The sequence below is a fragment of the Sceloporus occidentalis genome, unplaced genomic scaffold (genome assembly GCF_023333645.1).
Source record: "Sceloporus occidentalis isolate IW3139 unplaced genomic scaffold, rSceOcc1.0.p SCAF_4, whole genome shotgun sequence".
Classification (NCBI taxonomy): domain Eukaryota; kingdom Metazoa; phylum Chordata; class Lepidosauria; order Squamata; family Phrynosomatidae; genus Sceloporus; species Sceloporus occidentalis.
The window spans coordinates 123,146,368-123,167,916 of NW_028316984.1; the positions used below are offsets into that span (position 1 = coordinate 123,146,368).

General features: G+C 37.6%; 1 protein-coding gene across 3 annotated transcripts; it reads right to left on the reverse strand.

Moving 5' to 3' along the window:
* Window positions 1-6,989: 6,989 nt before the first annotated feature.
* On the reverse strand, window positions 6,990-18,845 carry LOC149314581 (ETS-related transcription factor Elf-5-like). 3 transcript variants are annotated; one of them, XM_089523495.1, is made up of 6 exons: window positions 18,719-18,845; window positions 13,569-13,802; window positions 12,960-13,010; window positions 10,916-10,984; window positions 7,872-8,067; window positions 6,990-7,086 (listed from the first exon to the last, which is right to left on the reverse strand). In XM_089523495.1, exons 1-6 carry the CDS (start codon window positions 18,843-18,845, stop codon window positions 6,990-6,992), a joined length of 774 nt encoding a protein of 257 aa, XP_089379621.1. The 3 variants fall into 3 exon arrangements, with proteins under 3 accessions (XP_089379621.1, XP_089379622.1, XP_089379623.1); XM_089523496.1 differs by lacking the exon at window positions 13,569-13,802; XM_089523497.1 differs by lacking the exons at window positions 12,960-13,010; window positions 13,569-13,802 and having other exon boundaries at window positions 18,719-18,842.
* Window positions 18,846-21,549: the final 2,704 nt, after the last annotated feature.

The following is a 21,549-nucleotide window of genomic DNA, read 5'->3' on the forward strand; positions in this document are numbered from 1 at the left end:
AACAGAACAAAAAAACTTCTCGCTAGAGAGAAGGATGAGGAAGAAAAGGGGCCTGGACAGGTGTAAAAAAGACAAAATGAATGGGTAAAGTTGAATTAAAAACTTAATGATGTTTGATTATTTTGTCTGTTTTTGCATTTGCAATATGGGTTTTTGCATAATGAACAGAGCTTTCTGGGTCCTTTCCAGACATTTGAGTGTCTGGATGACTGTCATAAGTCTTTCAGGCCCAATTGAAAGCACTATTTGTTTGTTTGTTTGTTTGTTTTTTGTTGGCTAGAACTTTTTTCACATGTCTAGCATACTGCTGATTCTTTGTGTAAAAAGAGCCACATCTTTTCTCAAAACATTTAAAATACACTCTCTGTCAAATAAATTGAGTATGTAAAATGCATGCCTATCTAAAGCACCATCATCAAGTGACTCCTTGTTGCAGCATAATAAACCAATTCACAGGGACATTTTCCAAGGTCTACAAACTGAGAGAAAGCTCTGTTTTCACTATCATATTCCATGTCGAGTTCAATAATTGAAGTTATTGAGTAAAGGTCAAGCTTCCCATGCAAATGCCACGTAAGCATGACAGCTACAAATAATGTACTTTATTAATCCCAAACAATTTTATGGGGGTGGGAACAGAACAGTTGTTCCAATTTTGTTAGGTTTGAAAGTACCTTAGGAAAAACATTTGATCCTGATAGTTAACCCTGGGTGCATCTACACTGTAGAAATAGTACAGTTTGACACCACTTTAAGTGCTGTAGCTCCATCTGATGGAATCCTGGGGTTGTAGTTTTACAAGGTCACCTTCTCTGCCAAAGAAGGCTGGTGCCTTACAAAATTACAGATCTGTAGCATGGAGCTACAGGAATCTGTAGTATGGAGCCATGACCTTTAGGGCTGAAGGGCAGGGTATAAATACCATAAATATATAAAATAAATAAAAATTGTAGATAAAGTTGTATCAAACTGCATTATTTCTACAGTGTAGATGCACCCTCTGTCCTAAATGGTTATTGTTTCCATAGGTGTTACATTGTCACTAAACATAACTGCGGTAGTTGTAGCATTATTCAGACAACAGTGTACCCCTTTCTTCTACATCTCTTCCCATAAGAGCCTATACTCAAGTCTTAATACTCAGCAAATACTGCCAATTCTTCTCTCCTGTTGTACCACTGGATAAAGTTGGAATGACTTTACAAAGGGCAGAATTAGGAATTAAGAGGAAAGACCTGGAAGGCTAATAGGAACATTACAGCTGGGGTAAGCAGAATCCCTTTCAGTTTCCTAATAATTTGAATGGATGCACCACTGGGTTTCAAAATTTGGAATTGGATTCTATCTATGTGTCTTCCTTATCTGAAATGTTTGGGACCAGAAGTGTTTTTTGGATTTTGGGTTTTTTCAGATTTTGGAATATTTCAATATACAGTGGTCCCTTCCCTTACGTGGGGATCCATTCTGGACCCCACTGCGTAAGGCAAATTCTGCCTATGCTCAAGTCCCATTGAGAATAATGGGGCTCGTGCATGCAGCAGTGTGGTGGTGTGAGTGCAGCAGGCACACGCACCATTTATTGAATGTTGTGGGGCTTCCAGCATAAACTGGGAGTCGCGTAAAAGGTGCCCAAGTATGACGCGGGCACACTGTACATAATGAGATATCTTGGAGATGGGACTCAAGTCTAAACATGACATTCACTTATGTTTCCTATATACAAACAAATAACAAACTTCATTTATATACCACTTCATACTGCCTAAGCAGTGTCTAAGTAGTTTACAACTGTAAGCTAATTTGCTCCCAACAATCTGGGTACTCATTTTAGCGACCTCCTTGGAAGGCTGCAAACCTGAGTTGAGCTTGAGCCCTTTTGCTGGTTTTGAACTCTCAACCTTGTGGTTTTGAGTGAGTTGCTGTAATACAGCACATAGCCTAAAGGTAATTTTATGGGTTGCAAGAGACCATCAAGAAGGGGCAGCTTGAAGACGCCCCCACTGAAGATGCACTGGGTCTATGGCAAACACATGCTGCAGTCCCAAAAGCACCCTCCATTGCCAGCCCAAATAGGAGCGGAAAAGATCTGCTCCTATTTGGGCCAGGTTTGGGCTGCCTTAAGCTGCCTTGGTGGAACTTCTGGGCACTCCGGCGGTGTGTGGTGTCAAAATGCTGACCCCCAGAGTGTCTTGAAGCTGCCCCCATGTGGTTGGCTGGACGTCTTGGTGGCATGCAGTGTCAAAACACTGTGACTCCAAGCCACCCAGAAGCTGGCTTTTGCAGTCAGTCTATTCCAGCCCTAAGTTATTTTTTTTTCTCCTGTGGGGTTTTCAGATGTATTTTACCCTTGCAAACCTAGGTCCAGAATTCTGCATAGAATTAATTAATTAATTAATTAATTAATTAATTAATTAATTAATATTTATTTGTATTCCACCTCTCCCTGTATTGGATCAAATTTGGAGTAGATAGGTGGCTTTCAGGTAATAGGTTAAGTACTACACAATGTCTCTTTTAAAACAGCTTCCTCCAAAAACTACTGATCTTTACAAGATAATTATTTGGAGCTTTATTATATACTTAGGTGGTTTGGCCCTGATATTGCAATTATCCAGTGAATTGATCCCAATGATTGTCATGTATGTGATTCTTAATACCCTGATGATGAGAACAACTTTCCATATGATGATGGCAATGGTACTGTATTTCTATACATATATGTCACTCTGATGTATTATTAAAATAATGATGATGATGATGATGATGATGATGATGATGATGATGATGATGATGTATTATTTTCTATGCAATAAACATGAAGTGCAATGGTTTCCCACCAGAAAATGTTTTGCACGTATTCTTGGTTTCATTAAAAATACATTGCAAGGGTTCATGAAAATAAAATAGCTCTCTAGCTCTCTGACATGAATTGTGAAGTAATCAAAGTACGACACACAGCTGATAATTAAATATTTTATATATATATATTGTTTACAAAGTACAGAGCATCAAAAAATAAAATAAAATGTACATGAATTCATATTGTTAGCAAGCATACATAATAAAACATCACACCCATTCTACATAATAATTTTCTATAGAATCTGTCCTTCTTTGTTCCTTCAGAAAAATGCAGACTGTTCACAGTTCATGATGAAAAAAGACCTCTTGCATTTCATGTGGTAAACTGTTTGTTACATAGAATAAATGAAAAGACTGTGCTGTTTCAGAAAATACTAGTGCAATTTCAGTCAATTCCAAGAGGGCAAAGTTGTCTTTAAAAACAAACAGAGCACCAGGAGAATACATTGCAAACCAAACATGCCTGAACATAATGGATCAGCACTTCTCCTATAGTTTGTAGTTAGGACAGCCACATGCATCAACAAAAAAGTCACATCATCACAGCATCAAAAAGAGGGGGAAAGAAGATTTAAATTATAATGATTATTTCTAATTTTGCAGCTTTACCTATAAATTACTATATATAGCTCTACATCAAAAAGAGGGGGAAAGAAGATGTAGAGCTATATATAGTAATTTATAGGTAAAGCTGCAAAATTAGAAATAATCATTATAATTTAAATAGAAATACCATACATCTCAACCTTTTGAGGAAGACTGTGACCAAATGTTCATTTTCTCAGTCTGCTGTCTATATTCTGACTGTTGATAAACAACTCTGAGGCACCTTCCTTATGATTTATTATCTTTAAAGGAAAATGGGACTATACAGCCCTTCAAACAGAGCATAGTCCTCTTAGCATTTTTTCAAAGGCAAGATAGTCCTCTGTAAAGGTGGACACATAGCTACTTTATTGTAAGTTAAATTAGATAACACTTGGGCCCAGAATCCAGGAAATAATTTTGATGCATCTTGTCTTTGAATTGCAGTATCCTGAATTACAAATTATTTTTAAAAGACTCCACCTATGCAGTGTAGCATATGGATTGGGAACTGGTGAATGATGAGTGGGTTTTTTTAAAAGCCAGGGGCCCTGGTCAGTGAATGGAGTCAGGCCTATCAACTTGACCAAGATTGTATGTGGAGCTGCAAGCCTATTGTTTAGCTGCATTTAAGTATCACTGCATGATCTATTGCATTCACTGCAACCAGAAATGCTGCTTTTGAAAAGTTTACAATTGTGCAACTAGAACTCTGAAAAATTACGTGTTTGGATTGCAGTTCCCAGAATCTCCCACTAGCATGAATAGTGCCTATGCTGGCTGGGAGACTAAAAAAGATGCAGTCCAAAAATATAACGCACCCACACATACACCCCAGATCCAGTGGTAGGTACTGTATATCAAAAGCTAGATCCTGTGTCTGCCAATACAAGCCATGCAACTGTCTTGAGTTGCTAGCTGGCACAGTCATATCTGGAATTAAAAATAAACAGCTCAGTGGAGGAAGGCCAGAGACACCTGCCAGAAGGGCATAGGGAGAACTCGTATGAATTAACTCCAGATGCAGCCTTTTTGGCACAGGGTAGCCTACCATTGCATAAGCTAGAGTTCACTGGTAATTTGGCCAGGTATAGTAGGAAATGTCGTTATTAAAAAACAAAGTGCAAGGACCATGAATTGGCACCCAGCAAAAAGCTTCCCCAGCACACCAGTGTTTAACTCTTCAAATAAAAACTAATTCTATTTCAGTAAGTTCAAAAGAAAGATTTCCGTAGATATATACATGCTGCTGACATTGAGTCCTGACTCCTGACAGAATCTCTTTACTAAAAAGAATTTATTCTCTGCCAGAGTCTTGTTAATGAAAACAAACTGGACAATTCAAAATATATATGTTTGATTTTTAAGAGTCTATGAAATGGGTTTATGTATCTTACTTTCATCTAATATGTTTAGGATGCACCAGGGATAGAAGTAATGAAAAAGGTGAGACCTGCCACATTTACTTTAAAAATGAGTTAAGATGTAATAAAACCTGTTTAAGCACCATCTGAGGTAGAAGTAATGCGAACGAATTCAAAAAACTTAATTTCTGTTAAGAAATAGTACAAATATATTGCTTTAATTTAGGGCAGGAAGGGGGACAACTACTGCTCATAGACCTTCAGTGTCATTCTTGTATTCAGCTAAATATAGGTATACTCAGAAGCAGGTATTACTGAGTTCAGTAGGATACACTTTCTGGCAATTGGATTTATGTTTCTTGCTCATTCCACCAGAGTCCTACAAATGTGTCACCAATATATAAATAGAAAAGTCTTTTTGATTAAAAAATATCCCACCTACCCACTAAAATACAATATTTTGAATTCACAAAGAGATGTTTTGTATAAATGTGGACAACTACTGGAGAGGCAAATGACAATTTTCACAGCCAGAGACCTATGGCAGGCTGAAGTGTCTCATTTTTAGCTGAAAATTGCCCCAAAATAGCATTCGGAAGGGACTAGAAGTCTACTTCTGTTTTTGACTTCTTAGGATTTCAGCCATATTCAGGAGGTAGTTATATGTGATCTGCCACTCTAGCTAACAGCAGAATTTTTTTTTTTTGGGGGGGGGGGGAGAGGGTAGGATGGGGTGGTTGGTTGTGAAAATAACAAATTTAGAGGTGAGGGCACAAGAGTATTAGGAAAGAGTCAGGGATAAAAATAAAAATGAAAAATTGGTGGGCCGCTACATGCATCCTATGAGACGTATTTTACCCACCACAAAACAATAGGGTGTGGGTATATGTAAAATAAACGATCCCTTTTAAAATAGAGTTTATTTGAAATATTTTGCCACTCCCACTTAAGTATATTTCACTCATTCCACCAAACTGAATATAAGAGGACATGATGAGGTCAGATACTTTTGGACTGAATAGAACCAGTTTGAACAAGCACTAAAGACTTGCACTAAAGTGCAAATAGTTATGGGAGCATCACAAGTGAATAAAAGGTGATAATAAACACTGATAAACTTACAGTGCCTTTTTATACATTTATGTTCAGAAGCAAGCCCTATTGAGTTTAATTCCTAGTTACTGGGTACAGCACTGTAAATATAAGAGCACAGTCTCAAACATAGATTGAAATGATGCTCATAAGTTGCTTTCAAATCTTTGAATCTTTCAAGTCATAGGTCATAGGTCATTGTGAAAAACTTTGATTTTGGTTTATGATTTTTTGTGTTCTTTATTTTGAAAAGATCATTTTCATTACCAAAAATAATGGCTACTGAGCAATTGTGCTACTGTGTTTGTTGTAGCTACTTTGCTGCTATTTCCTTTCTGCCAATAAACTCATAACATGTGAGAGGTAGTTGCAAATCCCTAGCTAAACTATAAGATATTTTGGAGTTTGGATTTGGTCTAATGGTCATCATGGCTTCCCCTGCATTAAATCCCTGCCTAGCTGTGGAATATTCTTTTGGCAGACCAATGAACCATATTTCTTTGGAATATATGAACTTCATATGCATACCACAAGAAGCACTGATGTAATAACAGAATAGTTATGGCAAACACAGTTGCTGCACAAAGTGTGAAATTACTTTTAGACATGCTAGAATATCCAGTTAGGAGGATATAGAGAAAAGAAAAAATTGCTTACAGGAAACCAGGATATGCCTGCATGTCCAAATGGCAAATATGGTTCAGCATCCAAGAACACACTTTTCAATATCCCATAGAACTTCAAATCAATGATAAAATTATATGATTTAATGTTAATGGCAAACTGCCATTCTTCGCATTGTGGGATTGCTACATACATAACTTCAAGCTATGAGAATGACCAATGGAGTAGTCTACCATTTTAATAATTGCTGTGCAGGTGATGGTACTTATTGAAGAATGTAAAATCCAGAAACAGAGAATACTGAATTCTCCCACCCAGAAAGTCTATTGATGTTAATTTATACACTTATTTTGAAGAGGTGGCTACGTCTTAGTCTAGGGATGTTCTGCAGACAAGATCCCTCTACTGTGACCAGAGACTTCATGTTGCATATTGGAAAATGAGTCTGAAGTAAACAATATTTCATAATTTGCTGTCTTGCCATCCATGTGCATTCTTCCCAAACTTGTACACTAACCGCCTGTCCACTCGTTCCAAAATTCCAGTTTTGTAATAATACCTGCAACAACAAAATTTAAGTTGGACTCAGAAACATCTTTAGCATGTATTATATTATGTGTGTATGGCCCAAAACAGATGGGGCAAATAGAGTGGCTTCCGGCCACTTTGGAGGTGGGGTGTGGAGATGACGCATGCCCCTGAAGTGGCCATCAGCTGCTCTGAAGCAAAAAAAGATCCTTGCTGGCTGCTCATTTTGGATTACAGTGGTGGCCTGCTTCAGGAACAGGCCATCCAGCCCCCTATGGGGCTTATGGGGGGGCGATCATGGCTGGAGCGGCTGGAGGTCACTTCTAATCACCCATCAGCTTCACCCCTACATAGCAATCATCATAACATCTTTTCCCTGAGAAAGGAAAAAGGGAGATGCTTGCACACGCACTGTTCAAAGCCACAGTAACCTTGTAAGAGCTTTAAAAATTCCCTGTTTTCATGAAACATTGCTCCCCCATAAAAAAAACAGGGTAGGGGGAACAATGCATTTCTGGAAATGAATTTCTTTTTCTGATAGAACAGTTCAGAGGGAGAATCTAGCATTTTTGCTAAAGCAAATGACAAGGGAGACACACTGAGCATTATATTCATGGGTAAACTGGCAAATAATCTGTTGACTAATGTATAATTCTGATTGCTTACTCCACCGATAGATATGGCCTCATGATGTCTAACCAAAAGCCGTAACTCCATTTTGTGATCTTTGTGTTATGTAGTATAAACAGTTTTAGAACCAGTTAAACTGTTAGAAATTGGTTATCTTGTGCAACACTGTGCTAAGTATTAACTTACCGGAGCGCTCTGCTTAGTTTTTCATAGGTCATTCTGTCATTTTTCTTCCTCTGCCCCCACATCTTTGCTAGTGCATCAGATTTAATGACACGAAAGATTCCCTGGTCTCTGTCTTCCCATTCAAGGATACCACAGTTCTCTTCAGGAGACAGGAGGAGGTCTCTTACAAATTCCCATAAATGAGAGCTCTGTAGGCCTCCAAGAATAAGAAGAAACACATTAATAAATTTCCAAAGTTAGAAACTCCTTTCATTAGCAAGTTATCAAGCTTTTGAAAATGCCATTTGGGGAGCAAGACAACATGAAAACCAGCATGCTACAAGGCTGTCCAAAATGGGCTAGGATTTCTCTGTATATTCTCTTTCTGACAGTATATTAAGCAATTATTAACAGGGACAATAATAAAGTTCAGGAGGGAAATATCATCTTAGTACGTAGTTGCTAAGCTTACAATGACATGTATCATCAAGGGAAAAAAATAACATTTAAAAAGGGCATGGACGGTTGTTCAGAGGATTTGTGGATCTTCAACCAACATATCATACTGTAAGTTGGTATGGGATATGGGAATTGGATAATCAGCATTGTCATTTACATAAGAAAATGAATAGATGCCAAACATCAGAAAATGTATCACAATGTCTTTGGTTGTTTCTAAAATAACAAACATGTACTTCAAGCTTTTTCATAAGTACAGTATGTCATAATCTACTTTTCCACTGGAAAAGGTCATTGCTACTTTTCCATTTCACTTCAGTCTCCAGCCTGGCAGCCAAACAAGAATAACAGATTGATTCTTTGTGCAATACAGGCTTCTTAGAGGCAGTCAACAGAAATGGGAGACCCAATCTTGAGGATAGTTTGGTTGTTTGAATGGTTTTAATCTTTTTAATCTTTTATTTTTTAAAAAAAAAATCACTGGAGATGGGGGTAAGATCGCAATGTGTGGACACATGTGTTCCTACCAGAGCACTGCCTTCAGCATTTTTTGGAAACATTTTAAATTTTGCAATGTAGGGTTCCCAGATCTAGAGAGATACCAGTTGTTTATGGGTTTAAGGATATGTTCCTTCAGCTTTTTTGACCTCAAGAGTAGTTATTCCACAACTGTATTATCATGTTTCATCTTGTTCAATATTGTTATCGTCATCTGACATAATGTCCAAATTCTTCTCCCATAAAACAGAAAATAGTTATTTCTAGTGGTCTCTCATTCATATATTTGTTATAAGTTGAAGTTGACTTGATGAAAGTTTCTTCCAGCAGTTTACCCTGATGATTTTAAATTATAAATTTAAAATGTGGATTGTAATCTGATCATTGTACATTTTATTTGTCCTTTTAAATAGTTGTGTCTTTTAACTGATGTATTTTAACTGATGTTGTCTGTCTGTTAATTGTTCTTGTTCCCTGCCTCAATCCATGGGGAGGTGGGTAAATAATAATAATAATGATAATAATTTATCTTATTTCAGGAGCCCTATTTTAGGGCTTATTTTAGCTACAAGCACGTCAGAATTCAATACTATAATTTACTTTGTGTGCGTGCAATATATCATTTTATATATGACAAATCAGTCATAGCACAAAGCTTGATTTTCAGAAAGGCTTGAGTTTTGAAACATCCCCTGCAGAAATTAACATGAGGCTGATAGACAAACAGGTTACAAGAGTGGATGAATGATGAGTGTGCTTGAGTCATTCTTTCTGAGTTCCTGCAGGTTAGGGATTGCAGGAAGCAAATGAGTATTGTTACGTGCTGACTGGCAGATGGTGCCAGTCTGACACAGACTTTGGAGTCTGACATGAATGAGTATAAAATTCAGGGGCACCTTCTGAGATTTTAATATGAAGAGGCAGGGGAGTAATATACAGTACTCATATAGTGAAATATATTCAGCAATGGTCCTTCTTTAGGTCTTCTAGTTGCCATTGTTATGCCATTCCTTTTTGTTTTTGGTGGGTTACAACCACACAATAAATAGAATATCTATCTATGCACTGTTCATTCTTCTGTATTCAGAAGCTCAGCAAACTTTCCTTTGACTCTCTTAGGGTGCATTTACACTCTAGAAACAATGCAGTTTGACACCACTGTAACTGCCATGGCTCCATCTTATAGAATCCTGGGGTGTGCAGTTTGTTGAAGGACCAGAACTCTTTGGCAGAGAAGGCTAAAGACCTTGTAAAACTACAAATTTCAGGATTCTGTTGGATGGAGCTACAACACCTAAAGAGGTGTCAAACTCCATTATTTTTACAGTGTATATGCACCCTGTCTATTCAATTATGAATTTGTTCATCTTCTTAAATGCTGCATGGTGTTCTTTTTCTTCACCTTTTTTCTGACAGTTCAATGATAGTCACCATTTTTAAAAAGAAGAAGACATGAGCCCTTGTGGCAAAAATAAATTCAGCACCTGAAGCTTTTCCAGGTAATGAATTACAAAGACAGCAAAGGCTTCTTCTGTTGATTTGTACCCATCATGTCGCTGTTAAACACCTGTAGTGGTTGGGGTGTTGGGCTAGGACTCTGGAGGCCAAAGTCCAATTTCCCACTTGTCCAGGGAAACCCATTTGGTGACCTTGGGTTAGTGTCACACTCTCAGCCTCAGAAAACCCTATGATAGGTTTGCCTTAGGGTTGCCTTAAGTCAGAAATGACTTGAAGGCACACAGCAGCAGCAGCAACAACAACAACAACACATTAAAAACCAAGTTAGAGATATCTCATTTTTCAGTCCATTGGCTGGACAGTCTTTGCCTAGGGGTTTTTTTTCTTTGATATTTCTGCAACAGCGATCTTCAGCATTCATTCTTTTTGAATATCATCTGGTATCTGTGTACTACTGGACTGATAGAATGAAGAAACTTGCATGATCCAGGAGAAAACAATGAGGAACAGAAACTTGTTTTCATAAGTTAAAAAATGCTAAATTTGGAGAGTAAACAAGATAACTGGTTGTTTGGTGACATATTCGAAACAGAGGCACAATTCCTATGACATTTCCATGCACACTCTTTAGATGGCAGGAGTATACCTACTTGTTCTATTGTGGCTTTGAAATTCTTGACTCTTGATGCTGCCTGTTCTCAAACATGCCTTATCATTATCTGGAAAAGATTTGTTTTAATTGACATAAATAAATATGGATAGATTTCAAGGTCTGGTGATAATGTGGTTTAAAGGAGTCAGCGTGTTCACCCAATGAAATTCCATGCAACACTGAATCACTATGAGTATGAAATTTATCTCAGAATTAAGATCCAACTTTACCATCAAGATAAACTAAAGTGAATGATTAACCAACAAGTTGGACTGCTTGCTGAACTGCCTGCAGCAACACAATAAAGGTTTTTTTTTTTAAAATCACTAATGTCTAGATTGGAATGATCAAAACATATTAATCTGCAAACACAAAGTGACCTGAATATATCTATTTGTAAACACTACTTCTATCTATGGTATAACCTTGGATCCATTGTCATGGAGGGGAGCAGCCCATGGAAGAGGAATGTGCTGTGTGCTTGCTCCTCTGGTTGGTTAATCAATGATCTCTGTTTCCCTCTCTTAAATTTGACATAGACTTTTCTTTCCTTGTATAATGGGTCTTACTCCACACACATGAAAAACCATTTTGTCAACATACAGGTCTGACTAGCTGACTTACACAACCTGGCAAAATGGAATGGTAATTACACAGGGTTTTTGGGCTGAGTCAGACTTGTGTGTTACCAAAGCCATACAAATCGCACGCAAGGACGGTTTCATTTATTTCTTCGTTTATTATCATTTCTGGTGTTTGTTCAGAGTAGCTGACAGAAACAGAGAACAAATAAATAAAGCTCACAAATAAACAAGACAAGATAAAATAGAAAGTGTTCCACGCATTTAGAAAAAGTGCTCTAGGGGTAAAAATATCCCCAGAGCCTGATTTAGAAAGGACTCCCTTTTCCCTTCCCACTCTCCTTCCCTGGAAAGGCTATAAAATATTGGTCACTATAAAGTCACAGCCTCAGGGCCATGGCTGTGAAGGTCCTGCTTCTAACATCAGATTTCTTATTGTGTCAAATAGATGCTAACTGAAACAGGGCATAAGAACACAAAAAAAGTTGACAGGAAGATTGCAGGCACAATTGCCTACTATGACATTAAATCCATTTTATGTGCTCACTATTTAACATTGCATGTACAGATTCACTCTCCCTTACCCAAAATGGCTGCAAACAGAAGTGTTTGAATTTCAGATTTTGGAATATTTGTATATACATAATGAGATATTTTGGAGATAAGATCCAAGTCTAAACATGAAATTGATTTATTTTTTGTACACACCTTAAACACATAGCCTGACACATATTTTATACAATATTTTAAACAATTTTGTGCATGAAACAAAGTTTGTATACACTGAACCATCATAAAGCAAAGTTCCTTTTGTGGACTACAGCTCCCAGAATCTTCATGCTGGATGTGAGATTTTGGCAGCTCTAGTCCAAAAAAGTAACACTTGCACATTCTGGGTTGCTCTGTTATCAGTTTGACAAACATCCCTAAGATTGGATGGTTGATAACATGGTTGTTCTTATTCATAAAAGATCCAGGTATATTAATGCCTCTAACTGGAGATTTAATTAGAGAGTTTTGTAAGAATTTTGGATTATTTCCAGTCTGGTTTTCCTCTGGATGCAAAAAGATATCCTCTCCATCTGGTGTCTGGACTGGCTATTACATCTGAGCAATTCTAAAGGTAGGCTAGCTGGATCTGGACAGAAGACCCCCCCCCCCCAAAAAAAAAAAACAAAACATGTGGTGTTAAACCTGTAATTGTAAAGGAATGGTCCTCAGTCTTTGATCTTCCAGATATGTAGGACTTCATCTCCTAGAACATCTGATCATTTACCTTGCTTGGTGGGGGTTCTGGGAGATGTAGTTCAAGATATCTGGAGAATGAAAGCTGGAAAACCACTGTTGTACAGCCACAGCCTAAATATCACCAAGGTACTGTAAAAGTCACTGCTGTGTATGGTTGCTTTTTCTTATGGATATCTTATTTAGTAATATGCACCATTTAAAAAGTTTACTTACAGTAATTTTCAGATGATTTTATATCTTCATTGTCTTGAAAAAAGGAGACACCTATAGAAGGGGGAAAAATATCCAACATTCAGGTGTTTATTAAATGTGTTTTGTATCAAGACCTTCTATATATCCACTGCATTTAAAAATCTAGAACCCTGGTTGAAAATAGTCTGCCAAAGTTAATTTTCTGGGTAAGTACTGTGGCATTTGAGTTTACATTCATTCATTCATTCATTCGTTCATTCATTCGTTCGTTCGTTCATTCATTCAGTTTTTGCCCCCACTATCGTCCTATAATAAACATTTTAAACTAGAATTTTCCAAGTGTTTTTGTTGGTCCCTCCATTTGTGGCCCAGCTTTATCCTCCTGTCCATAATACTAGACCTGATTTTGCAAAGATATTTGGCCCTGTGTAAATATCCATGTTCATTCTATTTTCATTGTGCTTTTATCTTCTTATTTTACTGGTTGTGTGTTGCATGTATTTGCAAATGATTCAGTACATGTCAGTTTCTGTGACTGTCAGCTGAACGCTTTGCACAAGTACACCAGGGACATGTACAGTGTGAATGAATGAAACAATGTTATTTTGATGAAACTTTTAGCACACTCACCATGGGCCTTTATGTTTTGTAGGATGAAGTACAGGTATTCACCACAAACTCCTGCAGCATTCAAAAACTCCTCCTGTGTCATGCAGCACAGCTGTTGCCCATTTATGTTAAAATGAGAAAAAGAAATGCAGTTGGCATCCAGTTTGTACTGATCACAGCAAAACTGTAGCCATTCAAATACATTGTGTCTTGTCCAGTATTCTGGGTGAATGGCTGTCCAGGAGGAATCACAACCTGCCACAATGGAATGAGAAAACAAGGGATGAGGTTTGTGTGTGTGTATGTGAGAGTGTGTGTTTTAAAGATAACAAAACATTCAAAAATATTAGTTGAACTGAATGCAACCAGTGAGCTACCAAATAATGTTTAGGCAGAATCTCCCATCTCAGCACACTCTGGATGTGCTGAACTACTACTGGGCCCACCATCCCAACCAGAACCTGGCATGTAGGAACGGTGGGTATTGTCATCCATCACATATGGAATGCAGTTAGAGTCAGGTACAGCCATCTTAGTGTCAGCATCAAAATGGTTTGCTGTCATTGTTAAAGTAATGTATAGCAGTTGCACTTGCCGCTGCTTTTGTTGCTGTTGTGTGCCTTTAACTTGTTTCTAATATATGGTGATCCTAAGGGGGACACATCATGAGGTTTTCTTGGCACAGTTTATTCAGAAAGGGCTTGTAAGTGTCTTCTTCTGAGACTGAGAAAGTGTAACTTGTCCAGGGTCACACAGTAGATTTCCATGGCTGAGCAGGAATTTTAACCCTGGACTCCTAGAGTCAGGTTTAACATTCAAACACTACACTGCTGGCTGCCTTCTTGTACTTGGTACACAGTTAAATTTATAGGATTTGCTGTTACATAAACAATTGAGGTATGATGGCTGTCAACTTTCAAAAAGGATTTAAAAGTGGATTAAATAAATTTTATGAGGATAAAGCTATGAAAGAAGATAAGATGATCAAAGTCAGATCTAGTAGGATAGGTGGATAGGACAAGAATAGGATAGGTGGAAAAGACAAGGTTGGAAATAGAGAGACAGTGAAAACACATGGGAAATCCTAACTTGAAACATTTAGATTAGAAAGATGAAGGGTATAAAAAAGGAATTACTGAATGAAGTTTAAAATAGTGGCTCAGAAAATTAGTTCTGTAAGTTGCTATTACTATATCACTATAAAAAGGAACTTGTAGCACTTCTGGAACTACTGAGTGAAAGAAGCTGTAGCATAAGCTTTCATAGACTTAGGCCTTGTCTGCACTGGCCAGGATACTGCAGGGGCAGTCCAGAGTATCCTGGCCCTGCAATTGCCCAGGCCTACCATTCCCATGCTGTGATGACTGTCTGGATGGGTGTCCCACTGAATCGCCTGCTGTGTCCACAGCTGCTGTGGATTGCATGATTCTGAGCTCAGAACGAGCTGCCCATCAAAATGACATGGCTAGATGCCTTGCTATGACCGCGGAATGAGTGACCCACAGCAGTAGCAGATGTTCTGAGCAGCCCAGCAGGACATTCATTGAGATGGTTGTGGTGGCGTGAGAATGGAGTGCTCTGGATCTTACCGGAAGATCTGGAGGAACAGTTATGTTATTTTACTCTGTTGGAAGGCTGGTGTATCCAAATTCTAGTGCAGAATGTGCTGGATGTCTGAACAGGATTGCACCAGAATAGTGGGAAAACAGGCTCATTTGTGAGCTTTTATTGAGCTTCCCTTTCTTTCTCCATATGTATGCATGTATTTCTTTTTCCATTTCATTCCCCCCACCCGCATTTTGGTTCACTGCAGTTTTAACTTCTATATAACTTTAATTACTATAATTTCTCTACATTGCAATTATGATTCTGAATATGGTGTGGCTGAAACTCTGCCTCGACCCTCTTCCTTTATATGGAAGCACTGGGGCAACTGTTTTACCGTAAGCTTGCCATCTTCCCTTCATTCTCTGCTTTAATGCTGGCATTCATATGGGAGGAGATTGCCCACACATTGACGTCACATTACTAGAAAACAATGCCCACTTTATATTTGAGAAACAAATTAGTTCAGAACTAATATAAGTGTGTGTTTCCTTGGTGTGATAGTCTCAGTGAATGTATGTGAATGAGTACTATGAAACAATTCTTTTTTAAAGAAAAAGAAGACAGGAAATACAGGACAGTTCAATAGCAAGAGTAACATACACCTAGTTTGGATCTGCCCAGTGTGTACATTTGAAAAATATACCCATTAAGCAACATGCCTATCTTTAAGAAATGTGAATTAAAATCATTTACAGCCTTCTCCTGAAACTTGAAGAATTATGGAGTTAAAAGGGACAAGAAAGAAACAAAAACTATGCAGAAATAAAGCAGTTTGACATCACTTTAACTGTCATGGCTCAATGTTCTGGAATTCTGAAATTTGTAGTTTCTTGTGGCATCAGAGGGCTCTGACAGAGAAGGCTAAATATCTCACAAATTACAAATCCCAGAATTCCACAGCATTGAGCCATGGCAGTTAAAGAAGGAAAGAATATGTACATGGTCTTGAGGGCTAGTTTTGACCCCCTAAAACCTTACATGTGACCCCATTAATGTCTCGATTTCCCATAAGCACCAAACCTCATGCCAGTTTGTTACCAATCACACATGGTCTGATCTTTCCTTTATGCTCTTAGAAAAAGGGAAAGAGCCGTCTGCATATTTCTCAGTCTCTATGGCCCCATACAGACAGGCCAGAATAAAGCTCCTTCAGGTCACTTTGGAGATCTGCTGTTTAAATTATGCATGTGTCCTAAGAGTCCGGAAGCTGCGCCAAAGCCACAATCCAGTCCTAAGGACAGGAGCACAGCTTTGGCGCAGCTTCCGGACTCTTATGACGCATGCATCATTTAAACAGCATACCTCCAAAGTGACCCGAAGCAGCTTTATTTTGGCCTGTCTGTATGGGGCCAAAGGCTGTATTGGATTCCTTGATGTCTGGAATAATATAAGGGACACCATTTTACTATGCCATTGCATCCATCGATTTTGGCATAGGTGTGTGTGTATCCTAGAACCAAATCCAAGTGGCTACAAGGGCCCAATGTGCACAGTTTTGGAACTGGTATCCAAAACCCTATATGAGAAACTGAATGAAAGTTAAGCTATGAACCTCATCAGTCAGGCTCTGGCCCTTGTCACAGATTTCCTCACCTTCTGTGTTGTGGATACTTCACACAGGAGACTTCCCTGAGTTATGCAATTGGAGTCTGGGCTCTTATAGGGAGAGGCAGTCTCCAATGGCTATATATACTGCAGATTCTGAAAGCCTTTAAAGGTGAGACCCAAACCTTCTACAGAATTGTTGTGGCATGAAGGTCCTGCACAGTTGGCATCTAATAACCTAGGACCCAGGTATTTGGAGTGCATTAAGTCAATTTAGTAATTTTCATCAGCATTGCATAACTCTATTCAGTCATCGTTGTTTCATGGGAAAATGATGCAGCTTTTCTTAGAAATCTGGTATGATTTATGCCACCAATATGCCAAGGCTTTGCCACTACATGTTGTTAGGTTGACAGGACATAAAACATAACCGTATTATATAAGAAAGTAGATCCAATGCTGGTTTCTTACCAGTTTTTTGCCCCCACAACATAGCTTTTTACTACAATACAGAGGAAAGGAAACCGACTTACTGGATCATTCCCTTTATTACACACTGCCAGAGAATTAAGTTTGTTATATTTTTATTTAAACAAGAATGTACCTTATGTCTGGCTACAAAACAAACACAAAAAGGTTTTAAGACAGAAGTAACTTAAGCATTTGGTGTCTGGAATGGTTCAAATGTATTCCAACTGCTTCAGCAATTTGATCAGAGAGTTATTAGGAGAAGAAGCTCTAGGCTGGTCCAACTAATGTGGCGAAGAGAAGGCTACTTCTTCCTGCTAATCTATAGGCAAACTGATTTAAGTCTTTATAGAATAGAATGTGAACATCATCTTCCTTCTTGTCTTACAGCCCACTGGCACAGCTGGGAAGAGAGAAGCCAGGAGAGCTGCACCTTTAAAATGTAGGCTCCAAGCCCAGGACCATCATCCCACTGGCACAGAAACACCTGAGCCCACCTGGCTGAACCAGCCCAGAGAACATCATCAGCCTATAGTGGACATTAGGCTGGACTTTTTTTTTTTTAAAAAAAATTATTAGTAGTATATTAACTATGGAGAGAGATGGCAACAGGCAGAGGGAGATTATTGTTAATATAACTATTTTAAGCATGTAATCTGTACTTATTTGTTATTTTGTTTTTGGGGGAGAGTTGGGGATTGTTATATTGCTTGTTATGTTATGTTTGATTATTATGTCATGTCATGTTATTTTAACATATGTAATTTGATATTGGTAGTTGTTCTGCTGCCAGTGAAGTGCTGGGGATTGCCATTTAAATTATTGTGCTATATATTGTGCTATGTATTTTGGATTTTGTACTCTGTATTTTTTTTGTATAATTACTTTTTTGTTATAATATTGCTATGATGTTATTGATGGGGGTGTATTTTGTATTTTTGATGCCTTTGTTTTGTAATCCACATTGATTCCGTAAGGAAAAGGCAGAATATAAATAAATCGTATTATTATTATTACAGAAGTTGTTCAATTGTCTCTAAGCCCATACTGAAACTAGGAGCAACAGTAGAATTGCACATCTTGATCAACTATTATTAGACTTCTAAATATTCCATATTTTTCACCTGGCCAGTCTATGGGTCCCACTTTGCATAGCCAGTGCTTACTGTACATTGTATACAGTAGCAAATCTAGTAGGGAGTGGTGGCTAGTTTCAGGTTTCCTGCCAAAAAGGTCTATTATCATTGTCCTTCAATATCTGTCAAAACAGCCAAGATGATATATGAATAGCTTGATCTGCATGTGCAGAATTCAGTAGAATTGTGTACAGTTCAAACAAAGGGAAAGGAAATGGTTATGGAAAAAAAGCAAACATTCGTGTTTGTTGGGTGGTGTTATAAAGAATATAGAAAAGAATTAGAGTCAAAGAAATGGCAACTTGATTAAGAAATTAAAACCATGAAGCCAAATCAAAAGTTTTAATCCTAATTAAAAACATTAAATGGTATTTGCTATGGTGGAAACTTATTAAGGAAACATTTATTACCCACCTATTTGATGATCAAATGGATTGTAGTTTTCTTCCATTGTTCCGAAGAATTCTGACCAAGACATCAGGGGTTCACATATCATTGTGTTTGGCAGGTAGGCATTGTGGCTTACTGAATCCAGCATCATTCTAAAATATTATGTTATAAAAAGTATTTTCTTCTAATTCATGTGCATACCATAACAAAAACAAAAAGGTTCCTCAGTAGATTACTATTTTTATCTACTACATTAATACCCTGCCTCTTCTCAAAGGAAATCCAACCAGTGGACATGTCTCTCCTCTTACCCACTTCATCCTCAGGACAACAGATAGGCCAAACTGAAATGGAGGAACAGCCCAAAGCTACCCAGTGAGTTTCATGGCTCAATGGGGTTAGAACCCAGATCTCCCAAGTACCAGTCCAGTAGTTGCACCATTAAATCATATTTACACCCATCTATTATTTTAAGCCATATTCTGAGTAAGATTTAGCAGTAATGTCTTACACTGATATATTCTCACTATGGTTACAGTAGTATAAATCAACTGTCCAAATCCAGTGCTTCTAGATTACCCATATAATTTCTCATGTGCTAAAGGGAAATACAACGGGAATCTGGAGGGCAGAAAACTGAGGTAGGTTGATTAATTAGTTGTTCATATAACAAGTGGTAGAAATCCAGCATGGCATAGTGGTTTGCGTGTTGAACTGGCACTGGAGACCAGGGTTTGATTTCCAGCTCAGCCATGAAATCCATTGGGTGACCCTGGGCAAGTCACATGCTCTCATGGTAAATGGTAAAGCTTCTTCTGATCAGGAAAATCAGGATTAATTTCGAATGTCAGTAGTGAATGTGTGGTGTTCTTGCACTGAATCCATACTGTTCCAAAATATCTTTCATACCAGAATGAAAACTGGAATGAAACAAAATGAGTTGATGAAAACGTGCCTTATTTTGTTTCACTCTGGACATTAATCCAAAGTAAAATTGTTTATGTTAAACAGATGCCGAGTTTACATACTGATATATTCTTGTGGATTAGAAAGAAACTGAAAATTAACTACTATATAAGATCCCAATCACAAGGGAAACGACCAAGGGGTCATGTTAATACCTATACTATTTAATCTGTATTTTAATACTGAATTAGCTTTTCAAAAAGAAAACTACTTGTTTTCAGGAAAGGTTGGCAACAGCCAATACTCAAGGTGGAAAGTATAAACTACTAGGGCAATCTAGTCAACAGTGTCATACCTGGAGGAAGTGATTTTATTCCATGTTGTTGTTATTAGCTGAATTTATTTTCTCTTATCAATGTTAGTTGTCAAATTGAGAAAAGTACCCTACTTACTGATTACTTAGATATAGCCTGATGTCTTAATAGGACAATGGTTGGTGGGACAATACTATTTTGACAATATAATTTATTTGGATTGTTATGTCATTAAAAAGGTAAAGGTTTGCCCTTGATAAGATTTTCTAGTCGTGACTAACTGTAGGGGGCAGTGCTTATCTCTGTCACTAAACTGAAGAGCCAGCGTTGTCAAAGAATTCTGTGATCATGTGGCCAGAGCACTGTTACCTTACCCCACAGTAGTACCTATTTATTAAATGCTTTTGAACTGCTGGCAGAAGCTGGGACAAGTGACAGGAGCTCACTCAGTCATTATGTCATTACCTATTCCATTTTTTCTATGAAGCATCAACCCTATCCATGCTAAAAATTATGATTTGGGGATCATTTTATTATAAATATTTTATGGACAGCTAGGAATAAAATGTTATTAGAGTTGCCACAAGAGTGTATTAATTCAGTGTAGATTATAAATTATTATAATTGAATCTGGCCAGTGAGGTGTCAGAATTTAGTATACAGACATATGGACCTGGTCTGTAAGTCATATACTTTAATCCAGTTGGATCAGATGAAAACCAGGAGCCACAGGGTCTGGTTTCATATCTTATATCTTTACCAATATGAGTTAATTTAATGTAGTGTATGATATGTTGATAGAGGTTTTTTGGTTTCTAAAAAGTAAAAAACCCTGTTTACAACTTAGTGGATGCTGCTCTGCCAATGATTTTGTCTTTTAATGTGGGGTTGTATGGCCTTGTTTTCTGCCAGACTGTGATGAACTATGGTTTTGAAAAAGAACAGGCTGAGTCGGTATTAATCCATTGTAACTCATAAATATGTAGTTGTTATTATTAACTGCTGTCAAGTTGGCTTTGACTTATGGCAACCTTATGAATGAGAGACCTTTTGTGAAAACCAAGAGACAAAGAATCTGTTTTTGTGTCTTGCATATTTACCAACATATGTGAACACATGATAGTGTGAGCATGTGAACTAATGAAATCCAAATTATTGGTTTAAATGAGATCACAGTCCAAATAAGCAATACTATCAAAATAATATTGTTCCACCAATCATTGGCTGCTAATAAATATTAGTTGTTACTTGGGGCAACCTTTTTCCTGTTCTCTTTTCCACCTTTCTCCACTACTGCCAAGTATTTGTCTTAGACTAGTATCATATTATTGTTGATGGCAACAGAATTACATCTGTCAGTGAATGTTCTGCTGTTACAAATGCAAACACCAGTTCTGTCAGTATGAATGCTGTAAAGCTAATTCCTGCTCTTGAGACTGAACTGCTCAGAATGATAAAAAAAAGATTCTGCTTTACCACTGAACCCATAACTAACATGTTTTCCTAAACAGGTTGCCAATAACAGGACACTAAAATATCTGAATTTTTTGGAAAAGGAACCTAAAAGTTTAATGAAGTTTCTATCAAGTGAAGGGAATAGTTCACGTTTAACAAAATTATATATCTTTAACTGTC